Source organism: Canis lupus, chromosome 23, assembly GCF_003254725.2.
Source record: "Canis lupus dingo isolate Sandy chromosome 23, ASM325472v2, whole genome shotgun sequence".
In the NCBI taxonomy this organism is placed as follows: domain Eukaryota; kingdom Metazoa; phylum Chordata; class Mammalia; order Carnivora; family Canidae; genus Canis; species Canis lupus.
The window spans coordinates 38,481,919-38,505,470 of NC_064265.1; the positions used below are offsets into that span (position 1 = coordinate 38,481,919).

Sequence of the window (23,552 nt, forward strand, 5' to 3'; positions counted from 1 at the left end):
TCAAACTATCTGGACCTGGCCTTTTATTTGAAGAAAGAGTTGTAATTACTGTTTGAATTTCTTTAATGGTTGTAGGACTATTTAGGAATCCTGTTTCTACTCGAGTCTGAGTTGCAGTTTGGCCACTTCATCTAAGTTTTCAAATCTATTTATGAAAAGTGGTTCATAAGGTCCTTTTATTAAGGTCCTTTTATTTTTAAGATTCTATAACAACAAGAGTAACTTTTATTCCCAAATTGTTTTCTTGGTTTTTTTTTTTTTAACTTCATGGTTAGTCTCCAAAGACAAGATGCTTTAACCGCTGAGCCACCCAGGCATCCCTATAATTTCCTTTTGATCATGAGTTATTTAAAAGCACATTTTTCAATTCCTACCATCAGGGTTTTGTTTTGTTTTGTTTGGTAAAGATTTTATTTGAGAGAAAGAGAGCATGTATATGTGCGGGGTGGGGTGGAGGGGGAGAGGGAGAAGTAGGCTCCCCACTGAGCAGAGAGCCCAATACAGAGCTGGATCCCAGGACCCTGAGATCATGACCTGAGCTGCAGGCAGCCGCTTAACCAGACACCCCATCCAGCTGAAACACCCCAATTTTTTTTTTTACTGTTATTTACTTCTTAATTTCTAACTACTCATTGTTTTTGGAGAAGGATTTCCATAGGATACTAGTGCTTTGAAATTTGTTGAAATTTGTTTGATGGTATAGTAAGTGGGGAAGTTTTGTGATTGTTCCATATTGAGATTAAAAATGTGCTTTTGGTTTTGTTCCATACTTATCCATCAGGTAAATCTAGTCAACTGTGTGGTTCAAATCTTCAATATCTTTATTGGTCTTTCTTTTAAATCTGCCAATTCCTGAGATAAATATGTTTAAATCTCCCACTATGATGATAAACTTAATTTCCATTTATACTATGCCAGACTTAGTTACGTATTTTGAAGGACATTAGAAGCTGAATGCAAATTTTAGAATTATTATTATCTGTTAATTCTCTTCATCTTGAGTAATGCCTGGAAGTCTGGTTTTTTTTTCCCAATATTAATAAGGCCACATCAGTTTTGTTTTGGTTAGTATTTGCCTGGTATGTTTATCTTTTTCTATCCTTTCCCTCTCAGGTTTTCTGTGTCCTTATGTTTTAGATGTCTCTTTCAAATCACACATAGTTAAATTTTGTTTTTCTAATCCAGTCTGATAATTTTTGAGTTTTAACTCAAGTATGTAGTGACATATATTGAAATTATTGATACATGTGGATTTTTATAAAATTTTGTGATAATTTCCCTGATTTCACTTTAATTTCTTACCTTTTGTTCTGCTATTTTTAAAATTTCAGGCTATATTCTTTTATAGGTACCGTAGATATTTTAATGTAAAGGCGTAAGTTATCAGTAGTCTAAATTAATATTTTTATCCTTCCCTCTCTCAATATAAGGGCCTTAAAACACTTAGGACAAGCTCCTCCCCCTCCCACCTTCTTCAAGTGTTTTCTACTTGAATTTACTTTTTGTTTTTCGCAGATTTGTTTGCACTTACATAGATATGTCCATGAATTCAAGCCAAAGTAGTTTCTGCTTATTATTACTTAACTCACATTAGAACTACTAATCTGCAGCTATTTTATTTAATTAATTAATTTGAGAGAGAACTCAAGAGAGTAAGGGGGGAGGGACAGGGAAGAGGGAGAGAGAATCCCAAGCAGAGCCCATGCTGAGTGCGGAGCCTGACTTGGGACTTAATCTCAGGACCCTGAGATAATGACCTGAGCCGAAACCAAAAGTCCCATGCTCAATTGACTGCACTATACAGGTGCCCCTGTAGCTGTCTTAGTTTAAGGCTTTTCTTTAAAGAAGATTTTTGTTATTAGTTTATTTCACTAAAGCAGTCCAGAAGATATAATGGGAGCCTGACAGCACTTTTGTACAGAAAGATAAAAAGAAGGTAAATCTCTTTAAGATTAACCTTCTTTTTTTTTTTTTTTATGATTCTATTTATTCATGAGAGACACAAAGAGAGAGAGAGAGAGAGAAAGGCAGAGACATAGGCAGAGGGAGAAGCAGGCTCCATGCAGGGAGCCGACATGGGGCTCGATCCTGGGACTCTGGGACCATGCCCTGAGCCGAAGGCAAACCCTCAACCACTGAGCCACCTGGGCATTCCTAAGATTAACCTTTGAGTAAATAAGTAATATACCAGAATTTAAAATTTGAGAACTTTGCAAGATTCAGATATTTTTATTATAGGAATTGAGTTCAAAGGATAACTATTAAGCTAGCAGGACCCCTGGAAACACATAAGAGAGCCTGAAAATGTTTTATGATATATTAATATAGTCACCCATTTGTTCATTATGTGTTTGATTCCCCAAGTACAAGTACTAAAAACAAAAACAAAACTTAGGCAATTATACTGTAAAAAAAATTTTTTTTAAGAAGAAATAATTTCTAAAAGAGAAGTAATTCCCAGAAGTCATCTAGTCTAACTCCTTCAATTTATGACTAAAGAAACTCAAGTTCAGTCAAAATAAAAATGATTTATTGAACAAGAAAGAAATTAAGAAATGGTTATTGGACAAAAAAGAGTAGTATCGGTATTCAGCTTACCTCTGTTTTGAATAATTGAATTAAAAGACAAACTGGTGCCATCTGTTATCAACCACTAATTCCCTCAACAGTTCAAAGTCTTGTGTCAGCGATGTCAATGGTATAAATAGTTTGGATTACTTTTCCCAATTTTAACCTCCATTGTGACTCTGGCACCCACCCAGAAACCAATGGAAGTCTTTCTGCTGGTAATGCAGGAGGCTGATGGCAGCAAGCATGCCGCCTCTAATGCACCAATTAGAGGAGGAGAATACAATGATTTTTTTTAAGTAATCTCCACACCACACAGGGGCTCAAACTCATTTCCCCAAGATCAAGAGTCACTGAGCAGCCAGGTGCCCCAAAATACTAAAATCTTTGGTAATCACTCCAAAGTCTCATAACATGTATTCTTGAAAGGGACTCACTTGCCTTGAGAAGGTTAGAATCAATCTGGATTCCATAGTTATATCCTGACTGGGCACAGCTGTGAAGTCCAGATGGTTCTGAGGGCCTTTCTAAAAGGTGGCGCTGGCCAGTGAAGCCAACCACCAACTTCTGTAGTTGATCCTCTTTCTCAGCCGGTGAATTATCTGGGACTGATGGGCAGCCCAGTGGGAGAGGTTAGGAAGGATTCCCGACCCCAGCACCGGCCCACACTCATTGTTTGCTTAGGCTCGCTCAGCTGCCAAAACAGAGGCATTCTTCCTCTTGAAATTTTTTTTCCCTCTTGAATGTCCAGTCACTTCTAGGGCCGGGAGTACTGCTTTTACCCAAAAGATTATTTTCCTTATTTCTAAAACTTCAGTTCTACCATGAGAGATCTTGTGATCCAAGCCTCTGTTCATCCCTGATGCCCTTGCTACTCTCAGAGGGTGACGGTGGGTCCGTCTTGCACAGCTCCTGGCCGGCAACCTCCTACAGGCTGGCCCCCCCTGTGTCGGGTACAGCTGCCTGTTCAACAGCAGTGTGCAAAGGAGGGGCGTTCTTTCACCGCTCTTCCCCTCCTGAGCGAAAACAGATTTTTCGAAGGCAATTGCAGAAAGCATCCTACCTGACGCACCCTGATCCAGGTAACTGGGGATGAACAGGACAGAGGCATCCAGATTCACTTCTAATTTTTCAAGTCCTGTAAAATGACCAATTAAGATTTGGGCTGCAAAGGAAAACAAAAACCAAACGCTGCCAAGTCGAGATAAGAAGGTTTACCTCTGGGGCAGAGAGGGCCTCTTCTAGTGGCAGTGAGGGACTGGGTGGCAGTCAGGACTTCGGAGCTTAATTGTCAGCTCTGTCTCTTGGGAGATGTGTTTTCTCGACAAGTCACTGAATATATCTGAGCTTCAATTTCTGTTACAAAATAAAGGAGTCGAACTAGATTCCGAGGGACGCCATTCTAACTCTGACATTCTCTGGTTCTACAGAGAATTATAGTCTACTTACATTACGGGATCCACTTAGTCCCTGAAGTTCTTTGGAATGCTCTCTCAGCAAAGTGCAAATTGATACCAAACCACTACGTAAAAAGCAGGGAATATTCCTTTTACAGTGTCCCATCTTCTATAAAAGCAAGTTAACTGGCTGTTATCTAATCGTTTAAAAATATTTTATTAAAGCATGGACTTAAAAAAAAATGCAAGAGAAGACTGTAATACCCCAGAGCAAACGCTGGAAGGTAAAACAAATATCACTATAAATATTGCACTTATAAAATCTCTTTTTTACATCTTCACACAACTTGTCTGTAAATACCCTTTCACAGAGATGTATGAATAAACTGCTTCCAAACTGCCAACACTCGATACATTCCGTCTCCTGTGGCCGTACCAAGCTTGCAGGCTCTCAATCACCTGTCTGCTCCTCTCCGCGCAGCCCCGGAACTTCCATCAGCGAGAGCCGAGCTCTCGTACCTACATCGTGTGAAGAGTAAATCTTTCTGAATGCTCAAGATTTGATATTGTAAGATTTGTTGTTGTTTTTTTTTTTCTACTGAGAAAAATAGAAATCTTTCAAAGGCAACGACAGAAGGCAGCTTATATTGACACAGTTCACTGTTAACATTGCTTGTTTTTCAAGGCATCCAGGAGCTTCTGATTCTTGGTCTTGAACATCATGATAAAGCTGTTTGGCATGATTTTGCCTCGCCCATCTTCACCCACTTGGCCCATAATAATGTAGTTCAGACCTAAGAAAAAAGAACATGAGTTAACTTTCTTCTCTGTGTGTATTGTTTGATACAACATAGACAATAACCCACCTCTAGATAAATGATCCATAAGTGGTATCATTATACATTTAGTCTGTCCAGGATAAAATCCGGTGTAAGCCTCTCATCAGAAAAAATCTAAATTCACGTAAGTAACATGTTCCAGCCCCGCCAACTCAAGGAAGATGGACGAATGATGAGATCCGGTGACGCCCTGCTCTGCAGTGCCGCGGGCCTGGCGTATTTACTGCGTGTCTGCGGGGCAGGAGGCACTGTGTTCATGTGGAAGGCTGTCCTTCCTCGAGGGGCCTCCATGCTCCCTGACACACCATCCTCAGATGGGCCCTCACGGTCCCATAATGCTTCCAGATTTCCCAGGCGTTTGGCAACTAATGATCCACTGTCTTCGGTTGCTGTAGTCGACTTGAACATTTTTCAACATCTCAAGCATTTATACCACAGAAGTTTCTTGAGGACATGGATGCGTCATGTATTCCTTTACATTCTCAGTTTCCTTGCAAAAAGTAGGTCCTAAAAAGTATTTCTATCAGATATACAGTTTTTTGTAAACAGTGAGTATGGGCTAAGTTGGGCCTAGATTGGGAGCTAAGCTGAGGTATGTTGGGTTCAAATCTGAGGACTTACACGGCCTGAGAACAATGTCATAAAGGAAGTGCATATTACAACCTCCTGTATTCTCCCTCCTTCCTGTGGTCATAGGAGAAATATGTGCGTCCTTTCGCTCTGGCATAGTCCTTCCTCTGTGGGCTAACATTGTCCTCACAGTGATCTTGAGCCTGCACAAACTTAGAGGGCTGTGCAAGTGCACGTCTTCTCAAGGCTGGACGCTGGCATCGTGATGACACCCTACAGTAAGTAACTACATGCATTACTAGCTGCTCCTGGCAGTTCTGGGGAGAACTGTGATCTTTTACAGAGCCTTTGCTATTCCCTCTGAAGATTCAACGTGAAGCTGCTAGCCTCCAGACTTTTCTGAACAATCTGAATTCATAGTAAGGCTTTCTTGAAATGAATATTCTCTGCCTCTCTCTCTCTCTTTGAGGTGTGTGTGTGTGTGTGTGTGTGTGTGTGTGTGTGTGTTGGTTTGGTTATGGGAGATGTCTGTAGCAAGACTGAGGAAAGACGTGGAGACGGGATAGAGAAATCATGGTATATCACACAGTGGAATACCAGGCACTGTTACCATTCCAAAGAGAGAGATCTATACTTGCTGCTTATGGGACGATGTCTACACACGCATCACGTGGGGAAAATTGTAGTAGAATATGTATAGCACGATCTCATTTGTCTAAGGGTGTATGTGTGTGCTTTCTATAGACAGAAACTTTCTAGAAGGAACTTTTCATGGTACCTCTGTGGAAAGGGAAAGGGCTTCACTTTTTATTTTATATCCTTCTTTACTAAAAGTTTAAAAAAAAAACCACATTACATATATTACTTTTATAAGTTAAAGAACTTGTTAAAAAAAAATCATGTGCCTCTGGCTCTGGATGTTTTTCCCCCTTATTTAAATTTCATTTTTCCATAATTTCTCTTAAACTGATTTCCATATGTGGATTTAATGATTCTTTATCTGCAAATGATTCCCCAATAGATATCTCTCTTTTCTGAATTTCGGCTCTGAATTTCCTGTTCCTTGCGGGATATTTTCCTCTAAAATTGTACTGGCACCTGACATGTGGTAACTGACCGTCTCTCTCTCCCCAGACCTGCTCTTTCTGTGTCTCTTCCCCACCGGTGCAGCTGCAAATGCTTCCTGGACTCATTCAGCATTTCCACCATCTCATCTTCGGCCACAAGTTACAAGAACTGGGTCGAGAGCCCAACTCAGCCCGACTCCAAAGGCCTTCCTTTCTACACCATAAGTGGGCAACAGATTAACTTTGATTTTACTTCCCTTGCCTAGCCAGGGCATGGAAAGATCCAGGACTTGCTGCAGCTCGCTCTCTCATTCCCTTCCTTGAGCTTCCCTAGAAGGAAGACTAACGTTTTCCCTCCTCCTTACTCACCTCTTCTGAGGAGCGGGCACTGCTTGCAGACCACGATGACCTTGGCACTCATGTTCTTGCCAGCCTGCTGAATTGCCAAATTTCCCTCTTTATAGATGTTGATGATAGAGACTGTGGCATGCAAACTCCCACCTCGGGTGACAGTTGTGATCACAGTGCCAGCCAACACTGCAGAAGAAAACATTTGGAAATAATATGACAGGGAAGGCAAATGTCAGCAGAACTGAAAATAATTTGACATTCTTCTAAGTTTCAGATAGGGAATATTTTAATGTTCAAGAGAAGGCCCTAACAGAGCTAGCGGGTTTAACTGTGCACATTTGTCACCAAAATTCAGGTTGAAAAAAAGAGGCCATGGAGCCATAATGCTACCCAGGTTGTTAGGTGTTGATGCCTAGGACAGAAACCTAAATGTCTGCTGCCCTGCAGTCTGTTTCTGAGGTGGGGACTCTAAAATGTTTTATCCAACATGGGGGGTCATTTACCAAGTAAGCTTATGACTCTTGCTATGATCACTCAAGAAGACCTTGAGTCTTTAGAGACAACACCCTACTAAGAGGTTGCATGATAGGGGTTTGAGCCATGAAGAGCAGAGTCTTAGCGTCTATGTGGTTGAGTGCCTACCCTTCTGTGTCTTCCCCCTTCTCTTTAGCCGTCCTCTCTCCTTCAACTTTGGTTCATCCCAGGGTCCCCATTTCTAATTGTCAGTAAGTATCTGCGTTTTTCTGGGTCTTATCCATCTTGTATATCTCATTTAACAAAGTATAGAACTGAGGTATAACAAAACATTTTCTTGCTTTAAAAACAAAACAAAACAAAACAAAAAACCCTAGCAAAATTCAGTTACTTTTCATTATGTAACCCTCTCTTTCTACCACTGTGATATAAGAGGAAAGAGTCTCCCTTTGGAACCACTGAAGGAAAGATGATGTTTCTCAAAGACATGCTTTTGCCATTTTGTGGGTGACAGTTTCATGCTGTGTGGGATGTACATTGGGAGACTGTTCTAGGAGTCCTGTTCCTGCCCAGAAAAACCAGTAGCACAACCAGAACGCTGTTCCTAGAGGAGTGTTCCCAAAGCAGGCTGAGAACCAATGGGCCACCAGTGGTAGTATTTGGTCATATTACCATATAAGAGAGTCACACTGGAATAAATTACGTTTTGAACTTGGCTGACATGACCCTTTCAGGATAAAGTGAAAAGTCACTGCTCATGTAGCGTGCAAAATTCATAAAACGGAATTCTTATCATGCCTTGGTGATACGTGTTCACTGCAAAATGTTGGTCTACAGCCCAAGTGAAATCAGGTGGCTCCAAAGGACCTGGAGGAAGAGTTCCTTAAGCACCTCCCACAGAAGACTACCCTGGATGGGAGAGCAACCTGTTTTCATTTTTATGCCTGTTCTTTGAATTTCAGCCTGCAAACTCCAGTAGGATTTAGGGTCCTAGATTCGTCAGTGCCTTCATGTCTTTGCTACAACACATTCTGTCCGGCTGCAGATAGTTACCACTTCCAGGCACAGAAAACAGAAAAAGCAAGCAAAACCTCTTCTCGGAGATCCTTCATTTTAGGTAACCTTATTTAGGTTTTAGCAACTTGCTTTTCCTGGCAAGACTTTTCTCCAATGTCCCTTTTGAAAATAACTCACATAATTAAATTTGGTATCTCTTGCTCTTAAGGGATTTTTACAGAAAGTGCAATTTTTTTTTTTAAATTAGAAAAAGCTCTTAGAAATTCTAAGTCATTCTATAGTATCTATCTCCTCAGGTTCCAATTTATAAGCATTTCTAAATAGATTTCAGGTTCCCAAGTTTTAATTTAGTACTTTGAAGGGACATTACAGAGGAAATACTTGGATTCTTTTGAGAAAGGCCAGCCTGCATATGTTTCTAATTTACTTAAGTGGAATTACAGATATGTGAAAAAATACTCAAGACCTGAAAAATATGTGGGAAAACGTGTACAGGGTTTTTTAGGAACACTGAGCCAGCCAGCACACAGAGAGTAGCAGTATCATACTCCAGAAGTCAAATTATTAAGTTTATGTGAAAAAAGCATATTTTCTGTGTATATGTGAATCTCAGTTGAACAGGACTAGTCAACATACCTTAGTGCATAGGAAAATCTTTTCTTGGGTAAATAAAGAGTGTAACTGACACTTTATCATCACATTCATGACAGTTCCTTTTGAAATGAAGCATGCAGTCTCAAGTTTCTGATTAAAGAGAAAAGGCTGGGTTTTATTTCTTACCAAAGTTACTTGAACAATAATTGCTCTCCAGAGTCCCCGTCCGTCTACACTTTTGTTGACACAGGGAAACGGTGGGTTTTAAACCTAAATTCAAAGAAGACAGAAGATTCAGGAAAATTAATTCAAGTGTAATTGGTGTTTAGACCTGAATCTATCCATTTAAAATTACTATTTCCCTGAGCCACCAAACTGTCATTGCAATGAAATAATTAGAAAACACTCAAAAGAAATTCCTTACGCTACTGCTCTAATTTCCTCAGGGTAACTCAGTACTCTGCTGAATTTTAAACCTGAGATCAAAGATAACCCAAATTTAGCCCTATTCTTTTCTTCCTTTATTTATAACTAACACTAACCAAAAATAGATATAGCCTCCATGTGCCCTGCTTAGAAAAACCCAGTACGACAAATATGAACTCAAAAATCTAGGCTAATTCTTCACTTTACAAAAGGAATCCAATGGTGTTTCCCTGAGGATAGAGGGAGCTTTCTTGGTGCACTTAAAATATGCAGCTGCCCAAATGTGAGTAGTTAAATTTGCAGAAACACTGCTCGTGTGTAAAGAGTGTTATACCTGTAATTAGATGTAGCCAATCACTAAACATTTATTTTGAGCTGCCACTGCCAATAAGGATCTTACGAACTGAGAGGTTGACTAATTTAAAAATAAAACTAAATAGATAAACACAGTGGTTCTCCAGCAGAGGTGATTTTTCCCCCTGTATTGACATTTTGCAATGTCTTGAAATATTTTTGGCTGTCACAACTAGTGGCTGCTCCTGGGATCTAGTGGGTAGATACCAGGGATGCTGCTAATAAACATCCTACAAGAAACAGCTCCCAACAGTAAAGAATTATCTGGCCCAAAATGTAAATACTGCCAGGGTTGAGAAACTGGGTTGACAAAATGAAAATATTTAATTTCCATTATCATCAATAAAAATATTCCCAAAATATTTGCTAATCATTCACTTCTATGTGGCAATATGCTAGGAAGAACTAAACATAACAACTGTAACAGAATTGTACTTGTTGGGCAAGAATTTGCAATTTTAACATTGCCCTTCCAATAACATGTTCTGTAAACTCTTCTGTGTATTTATTTACTCTTAATTTGTACCCACACTTAATTCCAAAAAGGATCTCAAGTGGATCACAGTGTTAAAACATGTACAATTTAATGTTAAAAAACACAGTAGCATCTCTGTGTGTGTGTGTGTTTTTTTTTTTTTAAGACCAAGAGCTCAGAGAACATTTAGAGGGAACATTGCTCCAGAAGTTGGGGGCTTAAATTTACCTAATTAGCTGAGTCAAAAAAGTAGTGGCATTAGTGCTCTCCCTGTCTGATGAAAGAGCATCCTTTCTGTGGCCACTGGAAACCAGCTCTTCTCAGCCCCGGAACATCAGTCTAGAGCATCAGTCTGCTCCTTCTCTCCCTTCCGTAGGTCCCTGCTCTCTTGCATTTAAGTCATCGTTAGAGCACCTGGACCCTTTTCACCTCACTGTCTCCTCTCTCTCTGCACTCCCTGCGTGGCACCTCAGCCTTCCTTCCAGGTGTACCTGCCATCATCTCGGGGGTCCCCCCTCCTCTCAGTGCCGTGGCTCCCTCCTCAGACCTTCCCTCTGCTCTGTGTCCATCACCCAGTCCCAGGCTCCCATGTCCTCCTGCTGGTCTTTCATCACCAAGCTCTCAAATTTAGACATCCTAACATCCAATGTAGCTGCCTCTCCTTCAAGTTCTTATCTTTTCACTCTCCTTTGCCAGTATATCCTCCTTTTTAAAAAGTTGAGAGTTTTTAGAGATTGAATTCTAGCACTGCTCCTTTCACTCCTAACCTCTCCTTAGGTGACCTCATTCTGGATCACAGTGTCAACCATGTATTGCTGATGATTCTCAAACGTAAATCTCTTGCTGAAGTTTCTGGAGGAGGCCAAAGATGGAACTGGAGATGATTACTCCATTTGAGTATCTCACAGAAACTTCAGACCCAACAAGGCACAGCTTAACTGATGACTCGACCCCTAAACCCTGTTCTCTGCTTCAGTAATGGTCTCATTATCTCTGGAATTGTGCAAGCCAGAGAACTGGGAGGCTTTCTTGACACCTCCCTGATCTCCCTCGTCCAATTAATCACCAACTAAAGACCTGTCAATATCTCCCAAGACCCCTGGCTTGCACAACAGTCAGTGTTTCTTGACTCTCTCTGTATCTCTGTCATAGCACAGTTCACCTAAACAACCACAAGAACCTGTGACCACTTGACCCTAGAATTCATTCACCTCACAGTGACCAGAGTGATCTTCATGAAGTGAGAATCTAATCCTGAACTTTGCCTAAATCATCAACTGTTTCCACCACACTCAGGATAAAATCCAAAGTACTTAGAAGCATAAGGAGAAAGGTGGTAGGACCTAAAGATGGATCTAGAAAAAAAGGCTACATAAAACATGTGAAGGGTCTTATATATGGCATGAAGGAATCTGGCTCCTGTGCTGTCCAATATGATAGCCACTAGCCACATGAGGCTTCTTACAGTTAACTAAATTCAAATTCAAATTCCACACACATTTCAAGTGTTCAGTAGTGGCTATGGTGTTGTATAGCACAGGTGCAGACAATGAATTCAAGTGGGAGACATGGTCTGCTTTGTGTGTGTGGTGGAGGGCACGCAGTGGGGAGTTAAGACAGAGGACCTCCAAGATGGTCTAAGTGTGGCTACTAATGCAGCTCATGCCTGGGAAAACAGTGGAGGGGCAGCCCCGATGGCCCAGAGATTTGGTACCGCGTTCAGCCTGGGGTGTGATCCTGGAGACCCAGGATCGAGAGTCCCACATCAGGCTCCCTGCATGGAGTCTGCTTCTCCCTCTGCCTGTGTCTCTGCCTCTCTCTCTCTCTCTCTCTCTCTCTCTCTGTCTATCATGAATAAATAAAATCTTAAAAAAAAAAAACAGTGGAGAAGCAGAGTTAAGGCAGAAAATAGTATAATAAAAACAAGTTGAGTTTGATATGTTTTAATTTAAATGGTTAGCAGTCACAAGACCCTAAGAAATAATTATAAATCGATGTTTGCAACTTCAGGGAAAGGTTAGGACTAGAGATAAAAAAAAATCTAGGGAGCTAGTTAATTCACTGGAAAGAATAAGGACATCTGGGTCCACTGACATGAGCTGGAGAAATAAATACTGCTTTAATGTAAGGTGGTACATGTCTAGGCCACAAGGTGGCACACTTGTGGAGGGCTCAGAAAAATCTGCCCTTCCAGAAGTGCCTGTGCTCAGGTCAGCCTTACTTTCAGTGCAAACAGAAAATGGTGGGTGATAAAGCTGGGCTGGGGATGCCTGGGTGGCTCAGAGGTTGAGCGTCTGCCTTTGGCTCAGGTAGTGATTCGGGGATCCTGGGATCAAGTCCCATGTCCGGTTCCCTATGGGGAGCCTGCTTCTCCCTCTGCCTGTGTCTCTACCTCTCTCTGTGTCTGCTATGAATAAATAAATATTTCTAAAAATAAAAAAAAAACTGGCATATGTGAAAATAGGTATCAAGGCCCTAGAACTTTAATCTAAAATACTACAATTCCATAGAATAAAAAAGAAAGCAATAATATTATAAGTACCAGAAAAGAAAACTGGGCTTATAATGATCTGTGCCTATAACAGGGTTCCTAGTATTTTAAGTGGCCATAATTTTCTTAGATGACATTTAAAAATTATTAGCTTATAAACATTTTTATACCTTATACTTTTCTTTCATTAATAGAGGCATATTATTCTCTTAGATAAGTTTTCATTTTATCTTATTTTAGTTTCAAGTATCTTTAATTATTTTTTTCTACCCCAAAAGACTTTTTCTTATACTCCTAAAGTTTGTGCACAAACATCAAAACAGAAAAACTTACCTGTAGTTACAGGGAACGTGGTGGTAACAGGTGGTACTGTAGTTGTAGGCAATTTTTTTGGCCTGAATTTGTAATGACCAATAAATCCATCTGCAGTTAAACTTAAGTCTGATAAAAACTGAATGAGAAGTTCATTTCTCTCAGATACAATTGGTCTAAAAGAAGAAAAACATTAAAAAAAATTTTTTTAAGTGGCTCCTCTCTGAAATGTAGAATTCTAGCATTCCATTGGTTTTTGACAGATTATATGTGTAAACTTAAAAGATAAAATACCTCAAAAGGCAAAAGTCTCAATCTGCTCAGTACTAATGCTACTAGCTAATGTTTACTGAGTGTTTGTGCAGTTCGGCACCGTGCTTTATGCAAACTCTCAAATTCCACTATACAGCAACCCTATTATTATCCCTTTCTTACAGAAAAGGCAACTGAAGTTCAGAGAGTTCAAGTGATTTGCCCAAGGCCCTACAGCTAGTAGAATGTGGGGGAGCAAGATTTGAACCCAGGACCCGGTAGGCATTGGAACCAGTGGAAACCACGGAAACTGTGGCTGGTTCTTCACCAGCACCTTAGGGTTTGGCCTGACCTGGGAACCACACTGCTTCTTTTGACTAAGACTCTGGCCCAGGGAGCTAAGGATGCTGGCCATACGGAGTCAGATGGAGAAATGTGATGAACGAATTCCCACGCCCTGTGAAGATTCAGCCACAGGGGTGAATCTCAGTGGGCTAGTCACCAGGGCATAAGAAAGTCATGACTTCCATTTCATTTATAATGAGAGCTGGGATGCACGCCTGAAATGGAAGCATTTCTGTTTATAATCTCAGTAGCAGAATGCTGTGAAGGAGAAAAAGAAAGTGATTGCTTGGGTGGTTATGAATGACACCATTAAGAACTCTAATTTTAAGGCTATTTTAGGGGCTTGCTGGTTAGCTGGCACTGAAGATTTAATGGTGAAAATAACTGAGGCTCAGAAACACTCATAAGTCTTTTTTTTTTTTTTTGACAGAGAGAGAGAGAGCACAAGTAGGGGGAGTGACAGGCAGAGGGAGAGGGAGAAGCAGGCTCCCAGCTGAACAGGGAGCCTGATGTAGGACTTGATCCCAGGACCTTGGGATCATGACCTGAGCCAAAGGCAGATGCTTAACCCACTGAGCCACCCAGGCACCCCAGCACTTTTAAGTCTTAGGGGAGAACTATATTACACAAAATAGTTTCATTTGAGCTTTTTCTATTACTATTTAAGCAATGGTTAAAAATGCAGTTTGGCTAATTCTATTTAAAGACTAATTCAGAAGCAGAAAAAAACCTAAAGTTTAAAAAAATTAAACATTGAGGTAATCTGTGGTTTAACTAAACTCCTTTTTTGAGGCATCTTCTCAGCCGAACCACTTCTTAGGCATCATGGGCAGCAAAAAATGAGGCAACCTAACTTCTTCCTCCACCCATCAGCTACTTTCAGTGGGAATGTCTGCAGGCAGGGGTGAAGGGGGTGGGAGAAGAGGTAGATCCTTACTTGACCAAAGCAGTTAGAAAAACGGCAGGACCTTTTTCTGTCCTGAAGGCTATTACCTTTTAAGCCAAGGGATGGGACAAACCTAAGAGTCAGCTTCATGACCTACATTTAGCATCCTGGTCATAAAAGTGATCGAAATAATTGAAATAATGCTTCTGAGAATTAAGCCTTTACCATAGTCGGCTTGCTTTTGAAAACAAAAGCTTTTATTCCATTCCATTAAATAAATAAAAACAATGTGCATGGAGCACAATTCCCAACTACAATCACAAATAAAATATGTTAAACTTGTTTAAGTGATAAAATCACAAAAAGCACTTCTAAGCAGCCAAGGAAACCTCAAGACCTAATCAGGTCGGCCTTCTGGGCATGGTGCTAGAATTACAGTGATCGTCTAATGCCTTTCTATGAGCTGATCCTGGGAGCATTAAGTTAGAAACTGAATTTTCTGAAGGAGGAGTATTTCAGTAGCAAAGACCTATTTTTGCTGCTGCTCCTGAGCTTTAGCATGAATGTGACAGAATATCGGTGCCATAAATGTCCTGAGGGCCACGTGTTGCATCTGCAAATTAATGTTACAAATCACTAGAAAGGCAAGAGGAAATCGCGCTTGGATTCATTCCCTACCGGCAGATCCCGGGAAGGGATGGAGGATGCCATTTGGTCCTAGAGAGATAAGCTAGCCCTGCCAGCCATGGCGGCTTTGTCATCCCCATCTTCCTCCTCTTCAATCACTACGGCCAGTCAACCCCCACGCCTGCCAATCTTGCCTTCTGAGTATTTCTTGACCCACAGCCTCCTCGCCATCTCTACCACCCTTCTCTACCTCCTCGATTTCCCTGGACCCCGTCACAACCTTCTAACCCGCCTCTCTGCTCATCTTGTCAAGGACGGGGGTTCTAAGGCTCTGGCGCCCTCAATTCCTGCCTACGTGCACCTAAAAGCTCCTGTGTCTGCTGGACGTGGAACCCTGCTCCGCGCTCCTGCCTCATCTCTCTCTTCTGGTCAAGTAAATAAATATATCCCCACCCCCCTCACCCCCCAAAAAAGAAGCACAGTCTCCTTCAAAGAATCTCCCCTGACCTCTTCACCACCTGTCCCAACTGGACCAAAGGATTCCTTGTCAGGAACTCACCAGGACATTCCTTTGCCAATTTACCCATCTGTTTCACCTGTCCCACTACTTATCTTCGTGTTTTTTATTTATCTCTGTGTCCTGCTACCTAACAGTGCCCACCACATGGCTGGAGTTAAATAAATGTTTTTGAACTGAACTCAATGCTATGGCTATAACTGCACTGACCCAGACACAGGGATGATGAGGTGATCTCACCAACCACAGCACTCCTCCTTCTAGTCAGACTTTTAACAGGGGAAAAGCCCCCTAAATAAGTTTTCTCATTTTCTGCACTGCCCCATGCCAGGAGTACTCTATGAGAAAATATTCCCCTAGTGAAAGTGTTAGTCAGTAGGTTGGCTGTCAAACTACTCCAGGCAAACTCCTCAGAAGTGAGTGGTTCAAAACAGCCCCCATCACACCTCCCCCCCTCCCCGCCTCCATGGAGGCAACCACTATCCTGAATTTTGTGTTTATCCTTCCCTTTACCTATAGTTCTACCAATATATGCATCACTAAGCAAAAGACTGTATAGGTTTGCATGCTTTTAAATGTCATATGGGGGCACCTGGGTGGCTCAGTGGGTTAAACATCTGTCTTCGGCTCAGGTCATGATCTCAAGGTCCTGGGATCAAGCCCCACGTTGGGCTCCCTGCTCAGCCAGGAGCCTTCTCCCTCTCCCTCTGCTGCTCCCCCTGCTTGTGCTCTCAAAATAAATAAATAAAATCTTTAAACACACACACAACTTTATACAAATCAAAGGGTATGGTGTGCATTTTCTGTTATTTTTTCACACTCGACATTATAACTATGAGATTCACCCACCATTTTCACTGCTGCATTATGCGAACTATAGCATGATTTAACTATTCTCTTGTTGATAACATTAGGCTATTTCCTCTGCCCTCCATTACAAACAGTATCGCTAAGAATATTCTTGTATATGTCTTGGTGCGCACAGGCAAAGGTAACTTTTGAAGGCACACCAGGAGGGTAGGGTACACGCTCCATGTGAGGTCACAGGATATACGCCCATTTTCAACTTCCTTAGATAATGCCAAGTTGATTTTGAAAGTCATTGTACCAATTTACGCTCTTTTCAAAGATGTATTCACTGTACATCTTTCTTTGGGGAGTGCCTGTTCACGTCTTTTCCCCATTGAGTTGTCTTTTCCTTACTAATTTTTAGAATTTCTTGAGATTTTCTGGACCTAGGGGTCTTTGTCAAATATGTCACAAATATCTGTTTCTGTTTTGTACATTCTCTTTTCCCTCTCTTTAAGGTATATTTTGATGAGCAGAAATTCTCATTGTTTCCAATGTATCTGTAGTTGATTTTTGGATGATAGGATTCATTTTCTCATATGAATAAAAATTATCCCTGCCTCATTTTTCAATGGGGCCATTTTTCACCAGCTGACCTGTGGGGTTCTCTGATGTGCCCCATCTGCAGACACGTGTGGGTGGATATGTTTCTGGCCTCTCTTTGGTGTTTTCATTAGTCCATTTGTCTATCTCTGTTAAAACCATATTCTCTTAATTACAACAGCTTTCTGATATGGCTCCATCATGTAAGGCAAATCCTCCTGCCAAGTTCTCCTTCAGAACTGTCTTAGTTTCACCCCCTTCCCCCACCCCCTTGCAGTTCCACGAACATTTTAGAATCAGGCTGTCAGGTTAAATGAAAAACCAATTTTGTTATTTTTAAATGACACTGATTCTTCCTATTCATGAGAATATATAGCTCCATTTATTGAGGTCTTTTAAAATATCTTTTAGTAAGGTTTTGTAATTTTCTCTATTCAGGTCTTGCATGCAATTATTAGATTTATTCTTGAGCATTTTATATTTTTAGTTGCTATGAAAATAATATCTTTTTAAAAATACAAACTTTTTTTTTTTAAGTAGGCTCCATGTCTAGCATGGAGTCCAATGTGGGGCTTTAACTCATGACCCTGAGATCAAGATCTGAGCTGAGATCAAGTCAGATGCCCCCAAACTTTTTATTCAAGCTATTTAGAAAAGATATTCTTGTTTAATTAATGTTCCCAACAAATAAAAATATAATCTTTAAGTAACACTCTAATCTGGGAATGTACACAATTATAGTAATAGATTTTCTAAGATCAAACCAACCTTGAATTCCTGGTCAGAATGTCTTTTTTTATACATTGTTAGGTTTGAATTACTAATATTTTTTCTTTTAATATTTTTAATCACATTCACAAGTAAGATTAGTCTGTAATATCCTTTTTTTTTTTTTTTGGTTATTTTTTTGGTCGTTACCTTGTTTTGGTGTCCATTTATACTAGCTTTATAAAATCAGTTGTGGAACAATCCCTATTTTTTTCTGGAAGAATGTGTGTAGTGTTAGCATCATTTGTTCCTTAAATGTTTGTTAGAACTAATGGAGAAAAACAATCTGGGGCTGTTTTTCCTCCCTTGATAGGAAGACTTTTAACCACAGATTAAGTTTCTTTAATGAGTACTTGGCAATTCTAGCTTTTTATTTTTCCTGTGTCCATTTTTTCTTAAAAAAATATATATATATATATATTTTTTTTCCCCCATATGTTGAATGCACTTTGTTCTCTATCCATTAGACTAAACCTGTTAATTGTTTCTCACATTTTCTACATCCCAATTTTCCATCTTTTCCCAATTGACAGTCAATCTATCAACTATTGAAAGAGATGTGTTAAGAATCTCCTACTATAGGGGCATTTGGGTGACTTAGTGGTTGAGCATCTGCCTTTCACTCAGAGTGTGATCCCAGGGTCCTGGGATCAAGTCCTGCATCAGGCTCCCCACAAAGACCCATTTTTCCCTCTGCCTATGTCTCTGCCTCTGTCTCTCATAAATAAGTAAAATCTTAAAACAAAACAAAAAAACAAAAAACCTCCTACTATAATAGTGGACTTTGTAGATCTATTAATTTTTATTTATCTATTTTTTGCTTTGTATACATTTTCGGCACATGCAAGTTTACAATTATTATACCTTCCTGATAAATTGTACCTTTTATCATTACATAGCAACTATTTTTAGTAATGCTTTCTGCCTAAAATCTACTTTTCCCCTGATATCAATAAAGCCATACCAGTTTTCTTTCAACTAGCATTTGTTTCCAGTATTTTTTTCTATCCTTTTATTCTCACATGCTCTGTGTTATTATTTTTATGGAGACGTGTCTTATAAATAGCATATATTGGGTTTTGTTTTATTATGCAGTTTAATACACTTTGTCTTCTCACTAATGATTTGATTCATTTGTATTTATACTGATTACACTTCGATCTAGATAAAATTTTTCCATCTCACTTTGTGCTTTTTTTTGGTCCTGCCTTTTTTAAATGTTTCTCCTTTTCTCTTGCCTTCCTTTGGAATGAACTTTTTTCTCATTTCATGTTTTCTCCTCACTGTTTTGGAAGTTAAAGACTCCAAAGGTTGCCCTAAATTTAATCCACATTTACTTTAGCATATTATACAGCTTAATAATATGTTCACTCCATTCCTAAACAACACTAGGGCCTGTGAGTCCTTCAGCTCTTAGGACCAGGATCTTTGCTCAATGTTTCCTCTTGCAGCTAGTCTCTTATTTTGTGACTTTTACCTTTCTTCCTGAGGTACAAAATGTGAAGTTTCTTTAGGGTCTATTGGTAGTAAATTCTCTCAGCTCTTGTTTAGCTGAAAAGATGTTTTAATTTCTTTTATACATAAATCAGAGGTTTTCCTGAGTAATAATTCTAAAATGACAGTTATTTTGTCTCCTATTTTGAGGATACCCCTCTAAGATCTTCTAACTTCCATATTTACTACCGAGAAGTCATGTTAGGCTAATTGTTTTCCCTTTGTGAGAATCTTTTTCTCTCTGGTTCTTTTCAACATCTCTCTCTGTTGTCTGTGGTTTTACTACAATACATGTAGGAATGGGTATATTAAAATATATGTTGCTTAGGATTTGTTGAGTTCTTGACTTTGATAAATGGTATCTTTCATTTATATTGGAAAACCTCAGCTATTACTTCTTCAAACATTAAATTTCCTACCTTCTCTATTTTTTTCTTATGGAACTCCAATTAAATGTATATTAGATTCTTACACTCTATCCTCTATGGCTCTTAACCTCATTTTTATATTTTCTACCTATTGTCTCTTTATGCTATATTCCAGATGATTACATCACAACTATTTCTCAGTTCCCTAATTCTTTCTGGTGCTATGTCTTATCAGCTATTATTTTAACACATGTATTCAGTTTCTTGTTTAAATTATCATATATCTCAGTTCCAGAAATTTTATTAGGCTCTTTGTTAACTCTGATCGTTTCTCAGCCCTTTGTTTCTAAGTCATACTTCCAATAATCTGCACCTTCATTTCATATGAATGTCCTTAACCATATTTATTTCACATTCTGTATCATAATTATTATATATGGCTTCTGTGGGTCTGATTATACTGTTTGTTTCTACTTGTTATTGGCTTTTCCTTTGTGTTTTGTGAATTTTTTTTTAATTGGGAACCTATATTTCTTATAACTTTATAGGAATTATTAAAGTCTCTATTAGATGCATTTTTCCAGACAAGATTTGTGTTTTCTCCTCTCTATCCCTTTGGGCACTACCAACTCGGAAACTTTAAATTCTTGGTAATAGGTTTTTTGTACAGTCAGTGTAAATTCTAACCTCAAACTCACTTGTGAACTGGTTTTTGGTTAGGAATTTTCATTAGATACTACCTTTTTATCCCTTTACCAAATGCCAACACCTAAATAGCCAATTTCTTTACTATCTCCCTTGGGGAGGGAGGAAAATTAGTTCAGTCACATTGGTGTCATTTTCTATGGGTGTCGTCTTTACATTCTATTTGATCCAATCTCATCCCTTGCTGAGGCCCTGAGCTCTGTCTCCTATCTCTAAGCATGATCTGTTGCGAATTAAGTTCTAGGTTACCAAGAACTGGCACATGTCTGAAGGAAGCTGCCACCCACAAGTACTTATTTATCCTTTTGGATTTGGACTTCTCAACATTTTTAACCTCTGAAGATTTCTCTTATTTTTTGCCAACTGAGTAATGCTTAAACAATTTTTTAACTTAGGAATGCTATTTGGTGTTTATAGCAGTATGATTTTAAAGACTATCTTATTTTCTATATTGCTAGGAAATGAAACGAATTTTTTTTTTTATATTTGAATATAAAGAGAAGGAAAGACATGATGGAAAAAGACTCTTGATAGAGTCAAGAAAGGGTTACTTTTTTTCCCTCAGTTAGAAGAAGTTAAATTTATAGGCTATGGGAAAGAAACAAAAAAAGAAGGCAGAGGCTAAAGATGGAGATAATAGAGAAAAAGAAGAGGGTTATTAGAGGGAAGTTTTAAGGGAGAAGAAGAGGTCAGAAGGAGGATATAGATGAAAAGATTGGCTCTGAATAGAGGAAGGTGTGGGAGGCTGAATGTGGCCCGCCCAAGATGTCCACATTAAAATCCCTGGAACTTATGTATATGTTACCTTATGTGCAAAGGGACTTTGCAGATGTGATTAAGTGAAGGATCTTGAGAAGGGGGAGTATCCTGGATTGTCCAGGTCAGCCCTAAATGTAACCATGGGTGTCCTTAGGAGAAAGAGGTTTGACTCCAAGAAAGGAGAAGGCCATCTGATGACAGAAGCAGAGATAGGAGTGATGTGCTTTGAAGATAGAGGAGGGAACCACAGCCAAAAATTGCAGCAGCTTCTTGAAGCTAAAATAAGCATAGAAACTGATTCTGCCCTCAGAGCAACCAGAAGGAAACAGCCCTGCTGACAGCTTGACTTTAGCCCAGTGAAAGTGATTTCAGACTTCTGACCTCCAGAACTGTAAGAGAATAAATGTATTATTTTAGGCCACTCGGTTTGTGGTAATTTGTTGCAGCAGCAACAGGAATAGAATACAGAAAGAACACCTTCCCCTAGAGCTTAGAAATGGGCCTTTCTCTAACACCTTCAGCTGGAGAGTCAGATTTGGGCAGTAATGTTCAAATTTTGACCAACTTGTATGTATTAAAAATTCTTAATATTATCAAACTTAATATAAATGAATTTAAATTGAAAAATACCATGCTTTAACCCCCAATGTGTCTAGAGGAATCATAGACATGCATGTAAAATCAAGTGATGCATATAATCTAATTATGTATAAGCAACAGAATAGAAAAGATATTTAAATTGGCATAATGGTGACTTTGACAGCAAGCTGTAGTAATTTTTTTAAGTTTTTTTTTTTTTTAAGTAATCTCTACCCCCAACATGGGGCTCAAACTTACAACCCCGAAGTCAAGAGTTGCAAGCTCCACTGACTAAGCAAGCCAGACACCCAAAGCTGTAGTAATTTGAATCACTGCTTTCCCTAGTGTCATATATGAAGGTGTGAAATATCTTGCACCAAAACACAGTCATGTGTTGCACCAATACAGAATAGTGGAATTAAGCAACTTGCCCAATGTCACACAGCTAGTAAGTGGCAGAGATCTTTGCTCCATAAATGTTCGTTGATAAATACACAATGCCTTTCAGGCTCACCCAGCAAGTCTGAGCAACAATGTGAGGAAGAGGCACAATAGGACAGGTCTCCAATGAGGTAAAATCATCTGGGTCTGTCGTAAGTATCCAGGTTTCCCTGTCTGGATCTCCAAATTTTAGCCCCCTGCTTTTTTCTCAGAACTTCCCCCATTCCAGTCTGCTGCTTGAGCTCACCTTTGCAGGGCAGTGACGTAGTCCAGTACCTGGCTAGCATCTGACTCTGGGGCATAACCAACTCTGCTTCTATTATCTCTTTGGCTGTCGAGGCCTCACTACACTCATTAATGTTGCTTCACTCTCTGGGTTGGCTACTCTTTGTGCTGGTGCAATATGGGACTCTATTGTCATGGAACCCAAGAATTTGTGAACAAAACAACAAGAGCACAGGATCTTCCAGAAAAAAAAATATAACTGGGCAATTGAATAAAAAAGAAGTTTAGAGCCACTAAAATATTAATGAAATAAAACAGGTACTACTTACGCAGGTGGACTATCGCCACAATACTTTCCAATTCTTTTAGCATCATTGACTTCTCCACCATTAAACACAGCCACAAAATCATATCGGCAATAGTTATCACGCTCAACATCAAACTTCTCAAATTTTAATTCTATAAGCTTTAGAGAAAGCACAACATCAGAAATGTCAAGATAGCACTGAGGAATAATCCCAAAGGGAAATCTTCCTCTCCCCAGATCTGCAGGATTTTCCTTTGTAAAGAATATATTCATTCTGTTTGAATTATTTGTTTCTTGTTGATTTCATGTTTCTTCTGTAGTTAACAAAACTGTGGTATTCTACTGCTTTCATTTTTAATCATTCCAAAAGATCATCTCAACCTTAGTTAAGATCTTAAATTTAAGAGATCTGTTCACCTACAATTACAAATGTATGGGAACCATCATGTAACCCTACCAACCTACGTTAAAACCATAATTGATATGAGTTGGGGTGGGTAGGAGAGGTACATACCAATTTCATTCTTCTTCTTGGAGATGTCCCCTGTGTTAGCGTGTGCTGAGGTGTGGTGTATGTGTTACGTGTTTGGTTGGGGAGGTGGTGGATAGAGTTGTTCCTCTTTCGAGGGAAGGAGAATGACATTCCCATCACATGTAAAGGAGGCAAATTCTTTAGGACCAGAGATTCAGGAAGTGGGGATTTGACGGTAAGTCTTCTTGAACTATGTTTGAAAAGTGAGCACAGCCTACTTGGTGATGTGGTTGATTTTTGAAGAGGCTGTATGAAAGCACTGATAAAGTCAGTGTTAGATTTCTTATATATTCCTTAATTTTTTGCACTACTACCAAAAACAGTGTCCTGTCCTAAGTTATTCAAGTCAATAGGAAGTTTTGATTTAATAGGCAATCATTCTCCTCACAAGTGGATTTTTCCAGAGCACCTTCAATGTGT

At 39.5% G+C, this 23,552-nt stretch overlaps 2 protein-coding genes across 3 annotated transcripts in view; one reads left to right on the forward strand and one right to left on the reverse strand.

Moving 5' to 3' along the window:
* Positions 1-23,552, forward strand: part of TRPC1 (transient receptor potential cation channel subfamily C member 1) — a 107,357-nt gene that overhangs the window by 71,676 nt on the left and 12,129 nt on the right. The window lies entirely within an intron of this gene.
* Positions 2,509-23,552, reverse strand: part of PCOLCE2 (procollagen C-endopeptidase enhancer 2) — a 64,105-nt gene continuing 43,061 nt past the window's right edge. The window contains exons 5-10 of one of the 2 annotated variants that reach the window (XR_003137445.3): positions 22,623-22,759; positions 12,957-13,111; positions 9,064-9,147; positions 6,811-6,978; positions 3,787-4,759; positions 2,509-3,706 (exon numbers count right to left, since the gene is read on the reverse strand). Coding sequence is in view for 1 of the 2 variants with exons in the window: in XM_025449015.3 (XP_025304800.3) it covers positions 4,629-4,759; positions 6,811-6,978; positions 9,064-9,147; positions 12,957-13,111; positions 22,623-22,759 (675 nt within the window). In the remaining variant the exon portion in view is untranslated. Of the gene's footprint in view, positions 4,760-6,810; positions 6,979-9,063; positions 9,148-12,956; positions 13,112-22,622; positions 22,760-23,552 lie in introns of both variants that reach the window. The other variant, XM_025449015.3, reaches the window with a different exon arrangement.